At 36.7% G+C, this 15,005-nt stretch overlaps 3 protein-coding genes and 1 long non-coding RNA gene across 4 annotated transcripts in view; 1 reads left to right on the forward strand and 3 right to left on the reverse strand.

Moving 5' to 3' along the window:
- Positions 1 to 5,901, reverse strand: part of gabpb2a (GA binding protein transcription factor subunit beta 2a) — an 8,076-nt gene extending 2,175 nt beyond the window's left edge. Inside the window, exons 1-5 of the mRNA XM_007566532.2 lie at positions 4,047 to 5,901; positions 2,218 to 2,325; positions 1,458 to 1,625; positions 704 to 898; positions 335 to 488 (exon numbers count right to left, since the gene is read on the reverse strand). Coding sequence (XP_007566594.1) covers positions 335 to 488; positions 704 to 898; positions 1,458 to 1,625; positions 2,218 to 2,325 — 625 coding nt within the window. The 5' untranslated portion in view covers positions 4,047 to 5,901. The remainder of the gene's footprint in view (positions 1 to 334; positions 489 to 703; positions 899 to 1,457; positions 1,626 to 2,217; positions 2,326 to 4,046) is intronic.
- Positions 1 to 15,005, reverse strand: part of LOC107837953 (uncharacterized) — a 24,319-nt gene that overhangs the window by 3,545 nt on the left and 5,769 nt on the right. The window lies entirely within an intron of this gene.
- mllt11 (MLLT11 transcription factor 7 cofactor) lies at positions 6,162 to 9,551 on the reverse strand. The gene is made up of 3 exons (XM_007566534.2): positions 9,436 to 9,551; positions 6,871 to 7,046; positions 6,162 to 6,781 (listed from the first exon to the last, which is right to left on the reverse strand). The coding sequence occupies exons 2-3, from the start codon at positions 7,033 to 7,035 to the stop codon at positions 6,686 to 6,688; spliced, it is 261 nt and encodes an 86-aa protein (XP_007566596.1). The 5' UTR covers positions 7,036 to 7,046; positions 9,436 to 9,551; the 3' UTR covers positions 6,162 to 6,685.
- The window catches only part of cdc42se1 (CDC42 small effector 1), a 25,274-nt gene continuing 21,264 nt past the window's right edge, over positions 10,996 to 15,005 (forward strand). The window contains exon 1 of the mRNA XM_007566535.2: positions 10,996 to 11,103. The gene's annotated coding sequence lies outside the window, so the exon portion shown is untranslated. The remainder of the gene's footprint in view (positions 11,104 to 15,005) is intronic.

Consider the following 15,005-nt stretch of genomic DNA (forward strand, 5'->3'; position numbering starts at 1 on the left):
CTTGCTATATTTAGCCAAGTTTAATAAATTAAATAAAAGCTGATTTGGGTTCAGCAAAGTCGACATTTCAGAAAAGGTTTATGGTTCTATTAATTATTAAAAGCTTGATAATACAAAGACAAATACTTTGTGTCATACTTTACATTTTCTACTGTCAGAAACCTCGAACACGCCGATGGAAACTTTTTCTCATGTTTTCATGTCGGCATAACAAACTTCACTCCTTGGCCTCAGAAGGCTTCAGTTCCTCGTCTTCTCCAGGTCAGAGTATTTAAACGCCGTTGAACCAACACCAGGTTCATTTTGGGTTCATTTAAACAGTTTCTGTTCTCACCTGCGCTGGCCTTGTTCAGCAGCTCCGCCAGGTTCATCACGCCCCCAGGGATGGCGGGAATTCCCTGGATTATGAACTGTGGCTGGTTGGTGGTGCTGCTCGTCTCCACGTTCATGCTCACCTGGTTCATGTTAACCTGGTTCTGCATGCTCTCCTGTAAGCAGACACCAGCAAACATCTGGCTAAGTGCAAACATGCTAGCTAATTAGCTCCTACAGTGGATTAATTTAAAATTATTCTGTTGGTGCGGATCTCAAGTTGGCACTTTGATTTGGCATCCAGCAGAAAGAGTAAATGTTTAAGATGATTTGCAGCTGCAGTGATAACTAGAAACAACTTAATATGACTAGATGTTGCAGCTCCTCTCACCTGCAGCATCAGCATCAGCTCCGTGTTCTGGATGTCGGCTGCGATGTCGAACGGCGTCTTGTCGAATTTGCTGCGCGCGTGGACGTCGGCACCGTGTTTGATGAGGGTGTCGCACACGCCGTGGTGGCCGTGCTGCGCCGCCCAGTGGAGAGCCGTCATCTTCAGCATGTCTTTGGCGTTGATGTCTGCACCGCTCTGAAGCAGGTTTACCAAAAACGATTTAAAACATTAATTCACATGAATTTATCTGGTCGTCTGCATTTAGAGCAAAGAGTGAAAGTCTTGATGCGACGTTTAGTCGTTTCACACAAACTTTCATGTGATCATTAAAGACTTTTGCTTTTTTTAAATACTTCACAATCATGTTTAAGATTTTATTGTTTGTCTTGTCCCCCACTTCATATTTACTACTTTTAAAGTTTTAGCGGTTTTATATAACTAGATTAATTGTTTACAAACTGTTTGTTTTTAATTGCTTTACTGTTTATAAATTGGTTCATCTATTGCTTTTAAACTAGTTCTTTTTATTCTTCATCAACTAGTTCTTTTATTGTTTATTATTTTTAATATTTAGCATATCTGCTCCGTCCACTGTTCTGTCTATATACATTAAATGCACTGTAAGAGTCAAAAACACAATTCTGTCCAACTATTTTCTGGTCTTTGGATCCACCACCCCCCTGGTGATGTCATAAAGGTAAAGAAAAGATGGCCGACTGAAACAAACTGCAGCCAGTCGGTCCTGAAGTCCCACCCTGATCAGCAGCTCTACGATGACTGTGTGTCCCTCAGCAGCTGCCATATGCAGCGGGGTCCTGTCCACTTTGGTTCGGGCGTCTCTGCTGACGCCCGCTCTCAGCAGGACGTCGGCGGTGGAGTAGTGGCCGTGCTGGGCGGCCAGGTGGAGGGGCGATGTCCCCAACTGTGGAGAGAGAAGAGGAAGAAGAAGAGGAAGAAATCACATGCAGATTAAACAACTGTGACATCACTGCAGTGAATAAACTGGCTGCTTCAGCTGGTTGGTGTGGAAAAGTGAGATCAAAAGCACAAAAAGAGACAAAAGTCATTAAAGGAAATGTTGTTATAACAGAACCAAATGAATTTAATAAGTTTCTGTTTTGAACCACCTGAAGTCTGTATTACATTCTTAATATGCAGATCAAAATATTCACCAACTCTTTTCTCCATTTTATTGCATTTATGTAATAAAGTTTTTATTTTCTTATTTAAAAGAGGAACTGAGTTATTTGTCTGTTTGCATTTTTAATGTATTTCTAATATTGTATTAAAAATTGTTAGAGGTTAAATGAAAAATGTGCCAAATGTTTTTTTTATCTGATTAAATGCCCAAATAATCGATTAGTAAAATTATTGATGGTTGCAGCTCTGAATAAAATACATTAAAGTCTGTGGTTGGAAATGACAAAATGAGAAAAAAGCTTTACTTTTATCGAGTCATTGCATAATTTAGAGGTAGAACAGATTATTGTAAAGGAGTATTCTGAGCGTCTCACCCAGTCGGTGGTGAACGGCGCTCCGTTGGCCATCAAGTTTCGGACCTCATCGTCGTTTCCTTTCCTTGCTGCTTCCAGCAGCCGCTTCCCCAGATCCACCAGCGACATCTAACACACATCAGAGCAGGGGTTCATAAAAAACACTTGCAATGCTTATCCTCATCCAAAATACACAGATTTTAGATTAGCAGCATGAGCCACATTCTGCAAATTACAATATGAATTCTGATGAGGCTCATTTGTCAGATTAAAAGCCTTTTGAACAATTTTTCAAGCAAAGTTTATTGGTCTGATGTAATATCTAATATTAAATGTTGTGTTTTCATTAGCTGCAAGCAGAAAACCATCATAATTAACAAAAGTAAAGGGTTGAAAACATCAGTCTGTGGTGTACCTTTCAATAACAATGTAATTTATTGAACATTAATTGAACTGTATTTTCAGCTTATGTTGTGGCTAAAAACATGAAAATGAAACACAGGCAGTGACGGCTACATGAACAAAAAACAAAAATAACTCCAAACTATAGTTATTTAGTTTCTAAGACAGGAAAATGAATTAACAGCAGTTTAAAAATAGATCAAAGTAAAAACAGTTGCTTTTTTCCAAAAATGTAAAACCTAAACAGTTTTTAAATGGTTACAACAATGATTTTAATAGTTCTCAAATGTTTTGGGAATTAGTTTCACACATTATCCACATAAACTGATTTATTTATGTCAGAAAATATTCTTTTAATGCTGGTGAAAGCTTATAAAATCTATCATTAAAAAACTTTAATGATGCCTTTCTTAGGTTCAATGTGAATATTTAACTAAGCCTAAGTGGATTTATTTATTAAACACCAGAACATAATTAATCTGTCAATTTATTTCACTGAAACTCTCCAACAAAAAAAAAAGTTAAAAACTGCTTTCAAAAAAGAAGGGTGTTAGCTTCCCCCTCCATTCACTGTAACGGGGTTTCAAAGCTAAATATGTGTCCATTATCGGACAGAACCCCGCCTTTCAGTAACAAACTGCATTTACAACAAAATAAAAACTTGTGCAGTTTCAATAATTTAGTTTTAAAAAAATTGGACAACTTTTCCGGTTCATGAGCAAATTTATAAAAGCAAATTATGGTCTTATAAACAGGACCACGCATACATATTCATATGTGTCCGATTATGGAATTACTCGCATTCAAGCATTAGCCTATTACCTTCCTTTTTGCTAAAACTATACAGAAAAAAACTTCTTAAGAATCAAAGTGGGACCATTTTGTAAAACGAGTTATTAGTTTGAGGACCTTTTGTGAGTTTATAATGATAATTTAATATTTTTGTAACTGTTAAAAGTCTCGTCCGATAATGGAACTCCTGCGAACAAACACTGTTTGTTATTGCGAAACAGCGGAGCGGGACGAGACTTCTGTCTCCGGGGCCGAGGAGCCATTTTACGCGCCTTCACGGCCAGAAAATAGACCGCCATGTGCCACGTACCCCCGTCCCCCCATCTAAGCTGCTTTCTACGGCATTCTACATATAAACATCTCCGTCGGTGCTACCGAGAAATAAACAGAAGCACCGACAGGAAACTGTTTGATATTAAGTTGTTGGTTTTCCGGGGGAAGTCACACAGAAATCTCCTATTTTACACACGGAGAAAAAACTACTTCCACATCCGGTTAAGTTGCATTCTGCAAGCGTGCACCGCCAAAGCGCTTACCGGAGGAGTGTATGATGATATTGTTCCACCTTTTGTGGTTATTTCTGTAATCTTTAAATATAAGAAAGCTCGGAAAATATGAGTCTTCTCCTGGCGTAGGACGGCAGAGCGGCTACTTACCGCGTTCAGGTTTGTTCGGGTCCAACCAGGCTGCTCCTCTCTGCTAATGTTAGCAAGCTAGCCGGCTAAGAAGCGCAAACCCCGCCGCGTGAAGAGGATTTGTGCGATTTTATGGTTCTTCGAGACGTAGCATGGGCCAGATATGCGAAGAATCTGTTTCAAAATTCGCTAAAAACGGGCATTTGGGACCTCTGTAGCTTGTCGTAGTCCTCAGAGCTTGTTTACTGCTGAAAGTTAGCAATCGGTAGCAGTTACGCAGCCGGAAGTTGATATTGAGCCTTCAAAATAAGACTAGTTCTCGTTATTTTAATTTTAAAAAATTAAATGTCACGAAAATGCAGCTTTTATCGCGTCTTCCAATTTATGCGATTCCGTCAGATTTTAAAATGGTCAAATATTTGAACTCTTGTCAAAATATTTCATATAAATAAGAAGAATACCAGACATACTTTGTCATCTCAGCTTTAACGTTCAACTAAGATGTATCATGTGTTAAATTCAGAGCTGCACACTATATTAGATCACAACCTGTGCCATGGATGCCACTAAAATATTTGACCAATTCTTCGTAGATTTTATTTTGTACAGAAATATTAAAAAGTTATGCTATATTATATTCAGAGTTTTAATTACATCAGACTAAACAATATAAAAATATGGCACGAGACAACACTGACTAGAAACTTTTTGTCAAAAATAATAATTAGAAAAATTAAGATAACTCCCCACTGATTTTTTGCATTTTACATGTGTTATAAGTATTTTTGGAAAATATTTAACCACTTTTAAAGTAAATATTCTTCCAATATATATAAAGATACGGTATAAAAATTAAAGCCTTAAAGTGTAGATAATTTTTTGAGTCAAAATACGCTAAAGTATTTCACCAAAATACCAGTTTATCACCGCCCCCATTTTATTTTGAAAGTCATGGCAGGAAATGCGTACTTTTTTCATTCTGCTGTTTACCAGATAACTATGTTAGCCGTTAGCCCGTAAGCGTTCAAATGGTTAAAAAGTTATATTTCGGCTGGTTTTTGCCTCTTTTGCTACCCGGTAAACCCTGTAACCGTATTTCAACAGGGGTGTGTGAAAGTCTGGCAGGGATTCACCCGCCGAGGAGCCGTTTAAAAACTCTTGATTATTGTGTTTTGTCTGATACAAATATGGCGGCGGCGCGACACCGGAGGTGGAAGCCATAATACGTTAACCTCCCTGTGGGCGGGGCTTAGCCAGCGCGAACCAGAACAGACCAGAAATCAGCTTACTGCAGCATGTATAACGCTCAGACTCACGCGAAGTCAGAAAACATGCTGATCCCAGAACAGGGGGTGAAAAATCAGAGCTCTCCTGTCCCTTCTAAGACACTATTTAAAAGATGTCGGAGTTGAATTTACCGCAGAGCTTAATTTAATTAAAAATTTAGCTGAACTCCTTAAAATAAACACATTTTTAAACGTGGAAACTACTTGGTTTAGACAATTTGCAAAGTGAGTGTTATCGGTTTTTAAACTTGAAAGGCAAATACGTTACGTTTTTTGTGTATTTTTATTTAAAAACTATATTTTAAACTGTATCAAAAGCAAACAAAAAAGATCTTGCTAGTTCTGTGTTAAGATTATTTACTGACTTTATATGCGTGGCTCCATGCCTGCTTCAATAATCCACGTATCGTTCACGCTTAAACCAGTACTGGATTTTTCTTTAAGGTGTGAAAACACTTTTTTATTATTTCAACTTATTTTTTGCTGATAATTTATTTGAATCTTGGGAGAAATGTGATTAGTAGTTTATAAAATTATACAATGTTTTTTTTTTCTCAAATGCCTTCCCGCTCCTCCCATGTCATGTAAAAGTAAACAAATGTTATACTATATATTAAGTGTTTTTTTTTTTTTTATTACTTTAAAATACTTGTTTAATGCAATAAAGTACAACTTATTAGAAAACATACTGTGTGACTGTCTGGATTTTGTTTTGATTCAGTTTTCATGGTGCCTAAGTCTAAACTTACTCCAAATATACTGGATAAGTTTTTTTTATCATCTTAATATTTTACTCAGATTCTAATTTTTTGGGGGGGAATTGATACATTTTAAATAAATCAGACTGGACTCTTAAAAAAAGGATCCTTTTATTTCTGGTGTCAGGTCTGTTCTGAAGTTTCAGTTTTGCTCAACAACAGCAAGTGACAAAAATAAATAAATACATGCATAAATAAATAAAAACATGAAGAATTAGCTGTTAGTACAGCGGATCCTAAGAAAATGACAAAAGGCACAAACGTTAACTCATAAAACAAAAATCAAACTGCAGGATGTTAAATAAAGTCTTATTTCATACCAGATGAATCAGACTAAATGGGACAGGAAGTTGTTTGATCCTGCAGCCAAAATGTGCAGATAGATTAAAATAAACTCATTTATTTTAGATTAAATCTATGCAAAATATATAAGGTGTTTCTAAGTGTTGCAGTTTGTAAAATCCAAATAATTAAACTTGAACAAACTGAGATGTAAATAAATAACCTTAGATAATCAGGTGAACTTTAGTCTGGTTGCAGAATTAGGAGGTCTAGTCTCAGATTATTGACGGTTCTGGATGAAGTCGGGCTGATCTGGGTTCAGGTTCTGGCGGGTTCAGGGCAGCAGGTTCAGGTCAGCCAGCAGAGCGTCCACATCAGCGATGGGAGCTCTCCAGTAATTAAAGGAGGAAAACTCAGACAACTCCTCGTCCTGCGGGGAAAACAAGCGTAAAGATGCTGCAGGTTCTGGGACAGGACAACCCAATGAACTCAGAAACGGTTTGTAAACTATCAGCTCGCCTCGTCGTCCTGTCTGCGCAGCTGGGACGTCTTGTCCCTCGCCTTGCTGCTGCTGATCGGATCGCCGACAGCGAATCCCAGATCCTCCAACTCCGACAGGTCGAGGGTCGGGATCGGCTGCCTCCAGAAGAGGAACGAGTCGTACTGGCTGCTGGATTTCTCCATCCTGTCGCAGTCTGTAAACAAAAACGTTTAAAATAAACATGAACAGACACACAGTGCTGTCCAAACTGAGGCCCAGGGGCCATGTGTGGCGCATGCAGCAGTTCAGTGTGGGCCCTGGACGCAGATTAGCAGAGTTGAATAGAATCTGGTTAGATTTACTCCATTACATTTACTTCAGTAACTTTTTGTAAAAATGTGTGTTTAGGAATATTTTTAGCACGCTGTACTTCTAACTCTTATTAAAATAAAATTTCTGGATTTTCTACCCACTGATTGAAAGACAAACATGTTTTAACCAAATATTCACCAGACTCAGACACAGACCTGCAGGTTTTGTTAAAGATTCATAAGTTATTTATTGAAAGAAACTGGCTTGGAAAACATGTTATTTAGTCTGATTTGGTTATTTTTTGCTGCTTATGTGAATTATTGTCAGTTTTGTCTTTAAAATGCCAAAATTTCCACTTAACTCCACATTTTGGTCCATTTAATTATGTAATTTTTAAATATTAAATGATGAATAATTTGATCAGTTAGTCAGTAGTTGAGCAAACTTTTTACCAAATACTTTTTTATTCCGACTTGAGTAATTTCTTGGGCCCCTACATTTTACTTTTATTTCAGTAGAAATATGTTGAAGTGGTGCTACTTTCACCACCTCTTCAGTGTAGGAATGTTTTACTCCAGCAAATGGAGCTGATGCAGACGAAGACTCTTTGTTGTTTTTTTTTGTGTGCAATTTTCAATAACAGATGTACGTCTTAAATAGAAACTATTCTGTACAAAACAATTGTTTTTCTTTTTTTAGCCATAGTAAATCTAAAGTAATCTTTTACTCAAAAACGAGTTATTAGTTTGAGGACCTTCTGTGAGTTTATAATGATAATTTAATATTTTTGTAACTGTTAAAAGTCTCGTCCGATAATGGAACTCCATTTTTGTTGCTGAATAAACTAAAATTGACATCTTGACCAATGAGTTAAGAAACTGTACAACTTTCAGTCCCTTTTTCAAACCTTTCACTTAAAATATTACATGTCAATTTATTAGAAAGAAAAGAATACACAGCAAAACTATTGTGCATTTTTAGTTGAACACGTCAAAATGCAAAATCTTATTTTTTTGCAGTGTTTTGGTCCAGTTTCTAATACAAAAATCTTATTTCCCTTGAAGTAAGAAAACTAACTTTGAAGTAACTTTTAAGCAAAATATAGGAGCTGTTTTAAGTCAATAATTCCTTAATTTTGATTTTAAAAAGTAATAGTTTCACTGATATTGTTACAAGTGAAATAATCTATAGTGAAACTAGAACTGGTTGCTAGGTGATGGGCTGGACTTGGCTGGGGTTGCTAGGTAACACCACAGTGCCCGTTGATTGTGAAATGAGTGGAGTCTTATTTACAGTGTACTAAGACAGAGCGACATGATGTAACAAATATGTAAAAAAAAAACATTTTATAAAAGTTACGTATTGCAGCTTTAACCAGGTCAAACAGCTGAATCCCTGGTAACTCAAATGCAACAAAGATGCTTCAAAATCTGTTGAAATCGGTCAAAAACTCTCCTACAGCTTGATTCGTTTACCTCTTGTGATGTCATCAAGTCAGCAGCTCACAAATCAGGACTAGTAACTTGTTATACTGTTTATTTTGTAAAATCGTTGCATTAAAACCAATACTACATAACCCAGCTTATTTTATTGATACATTTATTAGCAATAAAAAAACACATCAATGCAGTACATTTAAAGTAAACTAGAATATATTTGTGAAGCCGCAGCATCGCAGAGACCAAATAAGACCAAAATGGACGCTCCCGTTGGAGCTAAATTAGAAGATGATGGAGGTGATTATTGTTAGCCGGGTGTGGTTCAGCATCAGTCATCCTCTATTCCGTCAAACAGATGCGGATTATTCCTGACACCCACATGAAAAACTGGGTCACCGCAGTCGGAAATGCCGCTCAGATTTCTGCGGGTTTTATTTCAGGCTGGTTTTATTCCTGGAAACGCGTCCTGCATGCGTCAGCTCATTCATATCAGCACCAACAAAAACCTCCAGGCTGCTCGGCGACAAATAAAGAAAAACGGGGGTTAAAATCTGCCGCCTATATCGGCTGCTGGAGATATTGATTATTGGTTTTTGGTTGCGGTGGAGGATCAGCGGCAGATTGAGGCGTTGGCCGGCGCAGAAATCACGACTCAATCCATAAAATAATAAACAAATCAAAACAGGTTTCACTAAATAAATCAAAACTAGACTAACTAGAGTGTCTATCTCCTTATTTTAGAAGCGTAATTTTATTTTTAGATTAACCTCAGATGCGGCGAATATTAAAAATAAACAGGGATAAATACTAAATAAAATTCTTAATCAGCAGAGCAGGTAAATATTTTTCTACCTGTTTGTACCAGGATGCTTCCCTCTCCTTTTGTTCCACTGGTTTCTTTTTGTAGCTGGTGGGTCAGGTGGTGCCGCTGAGGTTCTGCCGCAGCTTTAATGAGCTCAGTGTCAAGTTCGGAGTTTTATACAGAAGCACGTCCGGTTGAGCACTTCAAAATAAGAGAGGAAGACCCTTTTCCCCGTCGGTCCAGCTAAATAAAATGGATTAAGAGCAGCAAATATTACCTAGCCTTTTGAAAAGTGATATGGCTGCAGTTTTTAGGTGTTGTTGATGTTTTAGTTTCCATCCACAAGAAAAATATATCTTAATAAAAATTAAATGTACTTTTAGTGTAAATTAAGTGCAATTATTCCATGAAAATATATCACAATTACTTACATCTACATATTAAGACTGTGTTTTATTTTGAAAGGAGCTGATATTTCCGGTACGCTGGGCTACATTTCTTCTGGGTTTGGTAATGAGCGCACGGTGGTACCCACACGAACCTACTTACATGTGCGCACCATGTGGCCACATAACGAGGTTAAAAATCTAATATTAACTTAATTAATTCATTAGTTTATTTATTTATGTGGCTCAATTAGAGATGGATGGAGGCGCGGTTGGCTAAACAAATAAACAGCTGTTCTATTCTATTCTATTCTATTCTATTCTATTCTATTCTATTCTCAGAAACAATGGAAAATCTTCATTCAGCTTTTGAAACTCATAAAATACCTTGTTTTTGTCTAGAACATTTCTAATATTAATTTCAATATTACTGGAGTTTGTCTATCAAATTTCCCAAATTTCAGGTTCAGAAATGTTTTTATATTTTCTAGAAAATTTTCCACTTTTCAAATTCAGAAATTACCTTGTTTTTCTAGAATGTTTCTCATATTAATCTCAAAATTTCTGAAAATTTTGTAGCACAATTTTCACTTTTCATGCTAAGAAATTTCAGAAAATTGTCTGGAAAATCTCATAGACTAATCTCAATATTTTATTTTTTTTTTTGGTTTTTCTATCAAATTTTCAAATTCAGAAATTTTCTTGGACTTTTTTTTCTGGAAAATTTCTCTGATTTTTCTAGCAAATGTTGAACTTTTCAAACTCAGAAATGTCTAACCTTTTCAAGAAAATGTCTGAGATTAATCTCAATAATTTAGATTTTTCACCCCCAGCAAATTTTTCAAATTTTCTCATTTTTTCTAGAAAATTTCTGAACTTAATCTCAAAATTTCATTTTTCTCTAGCAAATTTTGAAATTCATTTCAAAATTTCTGATTTTTTTCTGGTAAATTTTCCACTTTTCAGACTCAGAAACGTCCTTAACATTTCTGAGCTCAGTCTCAAAATTTTTGGCAGAAATGTACCTTTCCTTTTTATCTATAATCTCCCCCACAGTTTATGCCCAAAAAGAGGTAAACTGTCGTTTTGTGTGTTGTACTCAGATGATTGTCTGCCGCCAGAAGGAGGCGCTGTTCGGCCGCTCAGAAGCAGTAAAAGGGAGGAGAAAAGATAAAAATGAAGGTCTTTAGTGAAAAAAGAGGGCGGATTTCCTGGTTGGAGCCACACCTCGCACACAGAGAGAGAGAAAGGCAGAGAGTCTGTCAGAAAGCTGCAGCTGGTTCATGATCTCACTCCTTCAGCCGCTCATTGCCTCCCTGCTGCTCCTCTCCGGTGAGTCCGCTGCCTCTTTTTCACTAAAAATAAGCAACACGAGCAATTATTTCATTGTAATTCACCGGAGAAACATGTAAACTGATTAAAATGCAGGAAATCTTCAGATGTTAGCTGAAGTTCGCAGGTCAACCACCTCCCTGAAGGACAGATTAATCTGTGAATTATTAATCTACTGTACACAAGAGTCGCTTCTCGTAATTTAAATGACCCTGCCATGTGGATTGAGACTAGATTAGAGGCTTTTAAATATTTTCAGATGCCTCTTCGCTCCCATTCGCTTTGGGCAGGAAACATGTTAGTAATTACTGCTTTTCAGGCGATTTTCTGGTTCAGTTTAGATCACCAGCCTCAAAGCTTGTTTTCCTCCTGAAATGAAGGTTCAGGTTGTGCTGAAGGTACAAGAGAGCAGAGTGAAGTTTCTAATCGGGTCAGAGAATCTAACGGGTCACAGGATACAGCATACCACCAGAACTCATGGGAGGAAAACTCCCCTGGGCTTCATTACCCTCCGCTCTCAGGGCTGGATTTCCTGCCTGGACGAGGTGAAATTATCGCACATAATCCATTTTATTCATTTCTCCCCTGTGGACTGCAAAAACACAACATATTGGCAAGTAATTTTAGTCTTGTTTCAAGTGGAAATATCTTAGTTCACTTGAAATAAGGCAAAACTACCGTATAATTAACTTTTAACCAAGTTGTAGGAGCTTGTTCTGAGTTAATAATTCCTTAATATTGATTAAAAACTACTAGCAGATTATTTCAAGATTAACGTGGGAAAAAAACTACCACTTTTTAGTCAATAGTCAAGAAATATTTACATAAAAAAGCTCATATTTTTTGCTGAAAAGTTACTTGATAGTTTTGTCTTATTTCAAATGTACTAAGACATTTCCACCAGAAAAAAGGCCAAAAAAAATTACTTGGTAAGATTTTATGTTTTTGTAGTGTAGAGAAATGTCTGTCTGTCAGAGCTGTGCACTGCAAAAACACAAAATCTTACCAAGTGTTTTCAGTCAAGTTTAGTGCAAATATCTTAATGAACTAAAAATATGACAAAAGTAACTTACAAGTAATTTTTCAGGAAGATATAGAAGCTTTTTGTATTAAATAATTCATTAATATTGATTTAAAAAATTACTGGTTCCACTGAAAGGTTTTTTCACTATTAATATGTGAATAATGTCTTATTTCTTGTTAACTAATAAAGTATTTTTCATGAATATTAACCAAATATTTACTTAAAAGAAATTCCTATTTCTTTCTTAAAAGTTAAGTTAGTTTTGTCTTATTCCAAATGTACTAAGATATTTCAACTAAACTAGACCAAAATACTTGGTAATATTTTGTGTTTTTGCAGTGAAGTTTGAGTAAAGAACCGTAACGAATCAAGTAATGAGGAAGCTGATCACTTAGTTCTGTAAAATCTAAATATTTAAATGAATCTGCAGCTAAAAACTCTCCTGAAAAAATGACTTTTCTTTTCTTGGACAAAAACAAAAAGAGCGGAAACAATCAGAAGATTAGAGCGAGAAGGTGGAGGTTAAAGTCAGAGGTCGGAGGTCGCAGACGACCCCTCTGCTCAGGATGAGCCAAAAATAACTGCTGGGCTGTGACGGATAGCTTCTAGTTTCTGGGTGCAGATCTGTAGATCTGGAGCCAAATTACAGGTCTGCAGAGGGTGTAGAGGCGTGTGGTGAGCGGGAAGGAGGGAAACACTGCAGCACTCTGTTCCCAGTGTCTGTGGGATGTATTCACAGCGGCACGGCGGTTACGTTAGCAACATGTTTAGTCATTTTTGGAAAGCCCTGACTTTCCACTGGGATTCACGTTTCTCCAGGCAAACATTTCTGGAAAATTAAAAGAAGAAAACCTCTGAGCCAGCAGATATTTCTCATCAGCTCTGCTGCAGTTTGAGCTTTTAGTCAGTTTTTTGTTGTTGTTGTTGTTGTTGTTGTTGTTGTGCCAAATGCAAATACAGCATTTTAAGCTAAACGCTACATTGAGCTGTAACCCAGATATGGGTTTGACTTCCTCACAGATAATCCAGTTAGTCCTGTTTGCAGCATGAGAAGATATTTTTTCTTTTAAGGGAACCGACTGAAGATTACCAGGAAAAGTTAAATACAAGCAGTTTGGCTTCAAGGAAACTGATTTCTGCATCGTTCCTGCTGTTTCTGGACTTTTTGCTGATTGTGTTTTTAGACTTTGTTTCAAAATTGTTCTGAATTAGTTTAATAAATTCATTCCTGTCTTGATAATGCTGGATTTTAGTTTCAAAATAGAAGCAGAGAACGGCCTGAAAAGCCGTTTTCAAGATAACGAGATTTGATTTTCCCCATATAAATCCATTCCTTGTTCTAAGTAAAACTATTGTTAGTTATTTTGACCTGGATAAGTCACTGGGGATCATGCAAACAACTGAAAATGTCACATAGAGACATAAAAATAGCATTTTTTTCAGGGTAAAGGTGTTCAAAGTGAAGTTCGGGGGCCAGTTGTGGTCCCTCAGCTGATTTTGTGCGGCCCCCCTCAAGAATAAATCATATAAATTAGGAAAAAACTGTGAAACTAAAATCTACTTACAAAAATGTTAGATGCCACATAAACTGATAATCTTTTCCAAGCTTCCTGGTTTGTTTCTGTTGTCATGGTAACTAGGACCAGATCTACTCATTAAAATCTACTCTAAAGTTTTCATTTGGTGGACCTAAATCTGCTTTTTAATGGTCTGTTAAAACTCAGATAAATACAGGAAGTGTTTTCAAATGAAGACTGATCTACATCCAGTTTTTATCATTCAAAATAGACAAAAATATAGTTTTAGTTTACTTCAGTTGAGCCCAAAAATAAAAAGCAAATTGGATTTCTTTCATTTAACCAGCAAATCCTATTTGCAGTTTTGGTTGTATGATACAGTTCCTACAAAAAAATTGGTTTACTTTATTTGATTAAATAAAATAGTTCCTAGATTAAAATAAATCACAACAACATTTTGGTGATTTTACGTTTTTAAAAATTATATATTTTTTTGTTCTGAAATTATTTCTGAGCTGACAATTTTGGCCAACTTGGCAAAACGTTTGTACACCCCTCGAACACTTTGAACAAAACAAGTTCTTCACATTTTCTGCAAAAATTGTTGTTGGATAATGAGATTTCACTCTGAACTCTGAACTCGTTTCTGAATTAGCTGTTTTGGCATCCTGTCACTTTAAATCCAGATTAGCTGCTGCTGGCCACGCCCCCAACTCAGTGTTTACACTCCCACATGAAAATGACTGCAAGCTGATGCTCATTTATACATCTTTGAAAAGCAGAAGTAGAGCCATCTGCACAACCAACAAAAATGCAGCAAATGGTTTCTAGAAGACAACAACAAAAATTGACTTTTCCAGCAGCCATTGTGCAGCGCATAAATCAACAGAAGCTGAGCAAACACGCTGTTCTGCTGTGGTTGCTAGGTAACAGGGCTGACCTTGGCTGGGTTGCAGCACAGCGCCCATCGAATGTGACTTAACATTTAGGTGGTTTTTGAAACGGCTCATTTTCCAGACACCAAAAAAACTTTAATTTATTGCCAATAAATATCTTAGTGATTGTTTTTAAAGCACTTGGGTTGTTTCTAGAAGAAGTTGAGACCCAAATTGAAGAATAAAAATCTGCAAAATGTGAATTTTTCATAATGAATTCCCTTCAAGGCTGAAACAGATGGTGGAGGCCAAGAAATCTCCTCTGTTTAAAGTGGAAAACTTTTGCTGATCTCACAAATGTTATGGTGCAGATGAAGTGCAGTCGGAATAAACGTTGTTGTGCAGCTTGTAAAATATGGAGGCTTGAGGACTGACATCTTCACTGAAGTGTCTCCCAAATAGTTGGCTGGTTCCCGACTTTAAGGA

This window comes from Poecilia formosa, unplaced genomic scaffold (assembly GCF_000485575.1).
Source record: "Poecilia formosa unplaced genomic scaffold, Poecilia_formosa-5.1.2 Scaffold192, whole genome shotgun sequence".
NCBI lineage: Eukaryota > Metazoa > Chordata > Actinopteri > Cyprinodontiformes > Poeciliidae > Poecilia > Poecilia formosa.

Excerpts from the sequence above, each read along its gene's own strand:
- mllt11 (XM_007566534.2), bottom strand. The coding sequence starts at position 7,035 with ATGGAGAAATCCAGCAGCCAGTACGACTCGTTCCTCTTCTGGAGGCAG. Across the intron at positions 6,782-6,870 it reads TGCGCAGACAGGACGACGAG|GACGAGGAGTTGTCTGAGTT; the intron begins GCGAGCTGATAG and ends TTTTCCCCGCAG.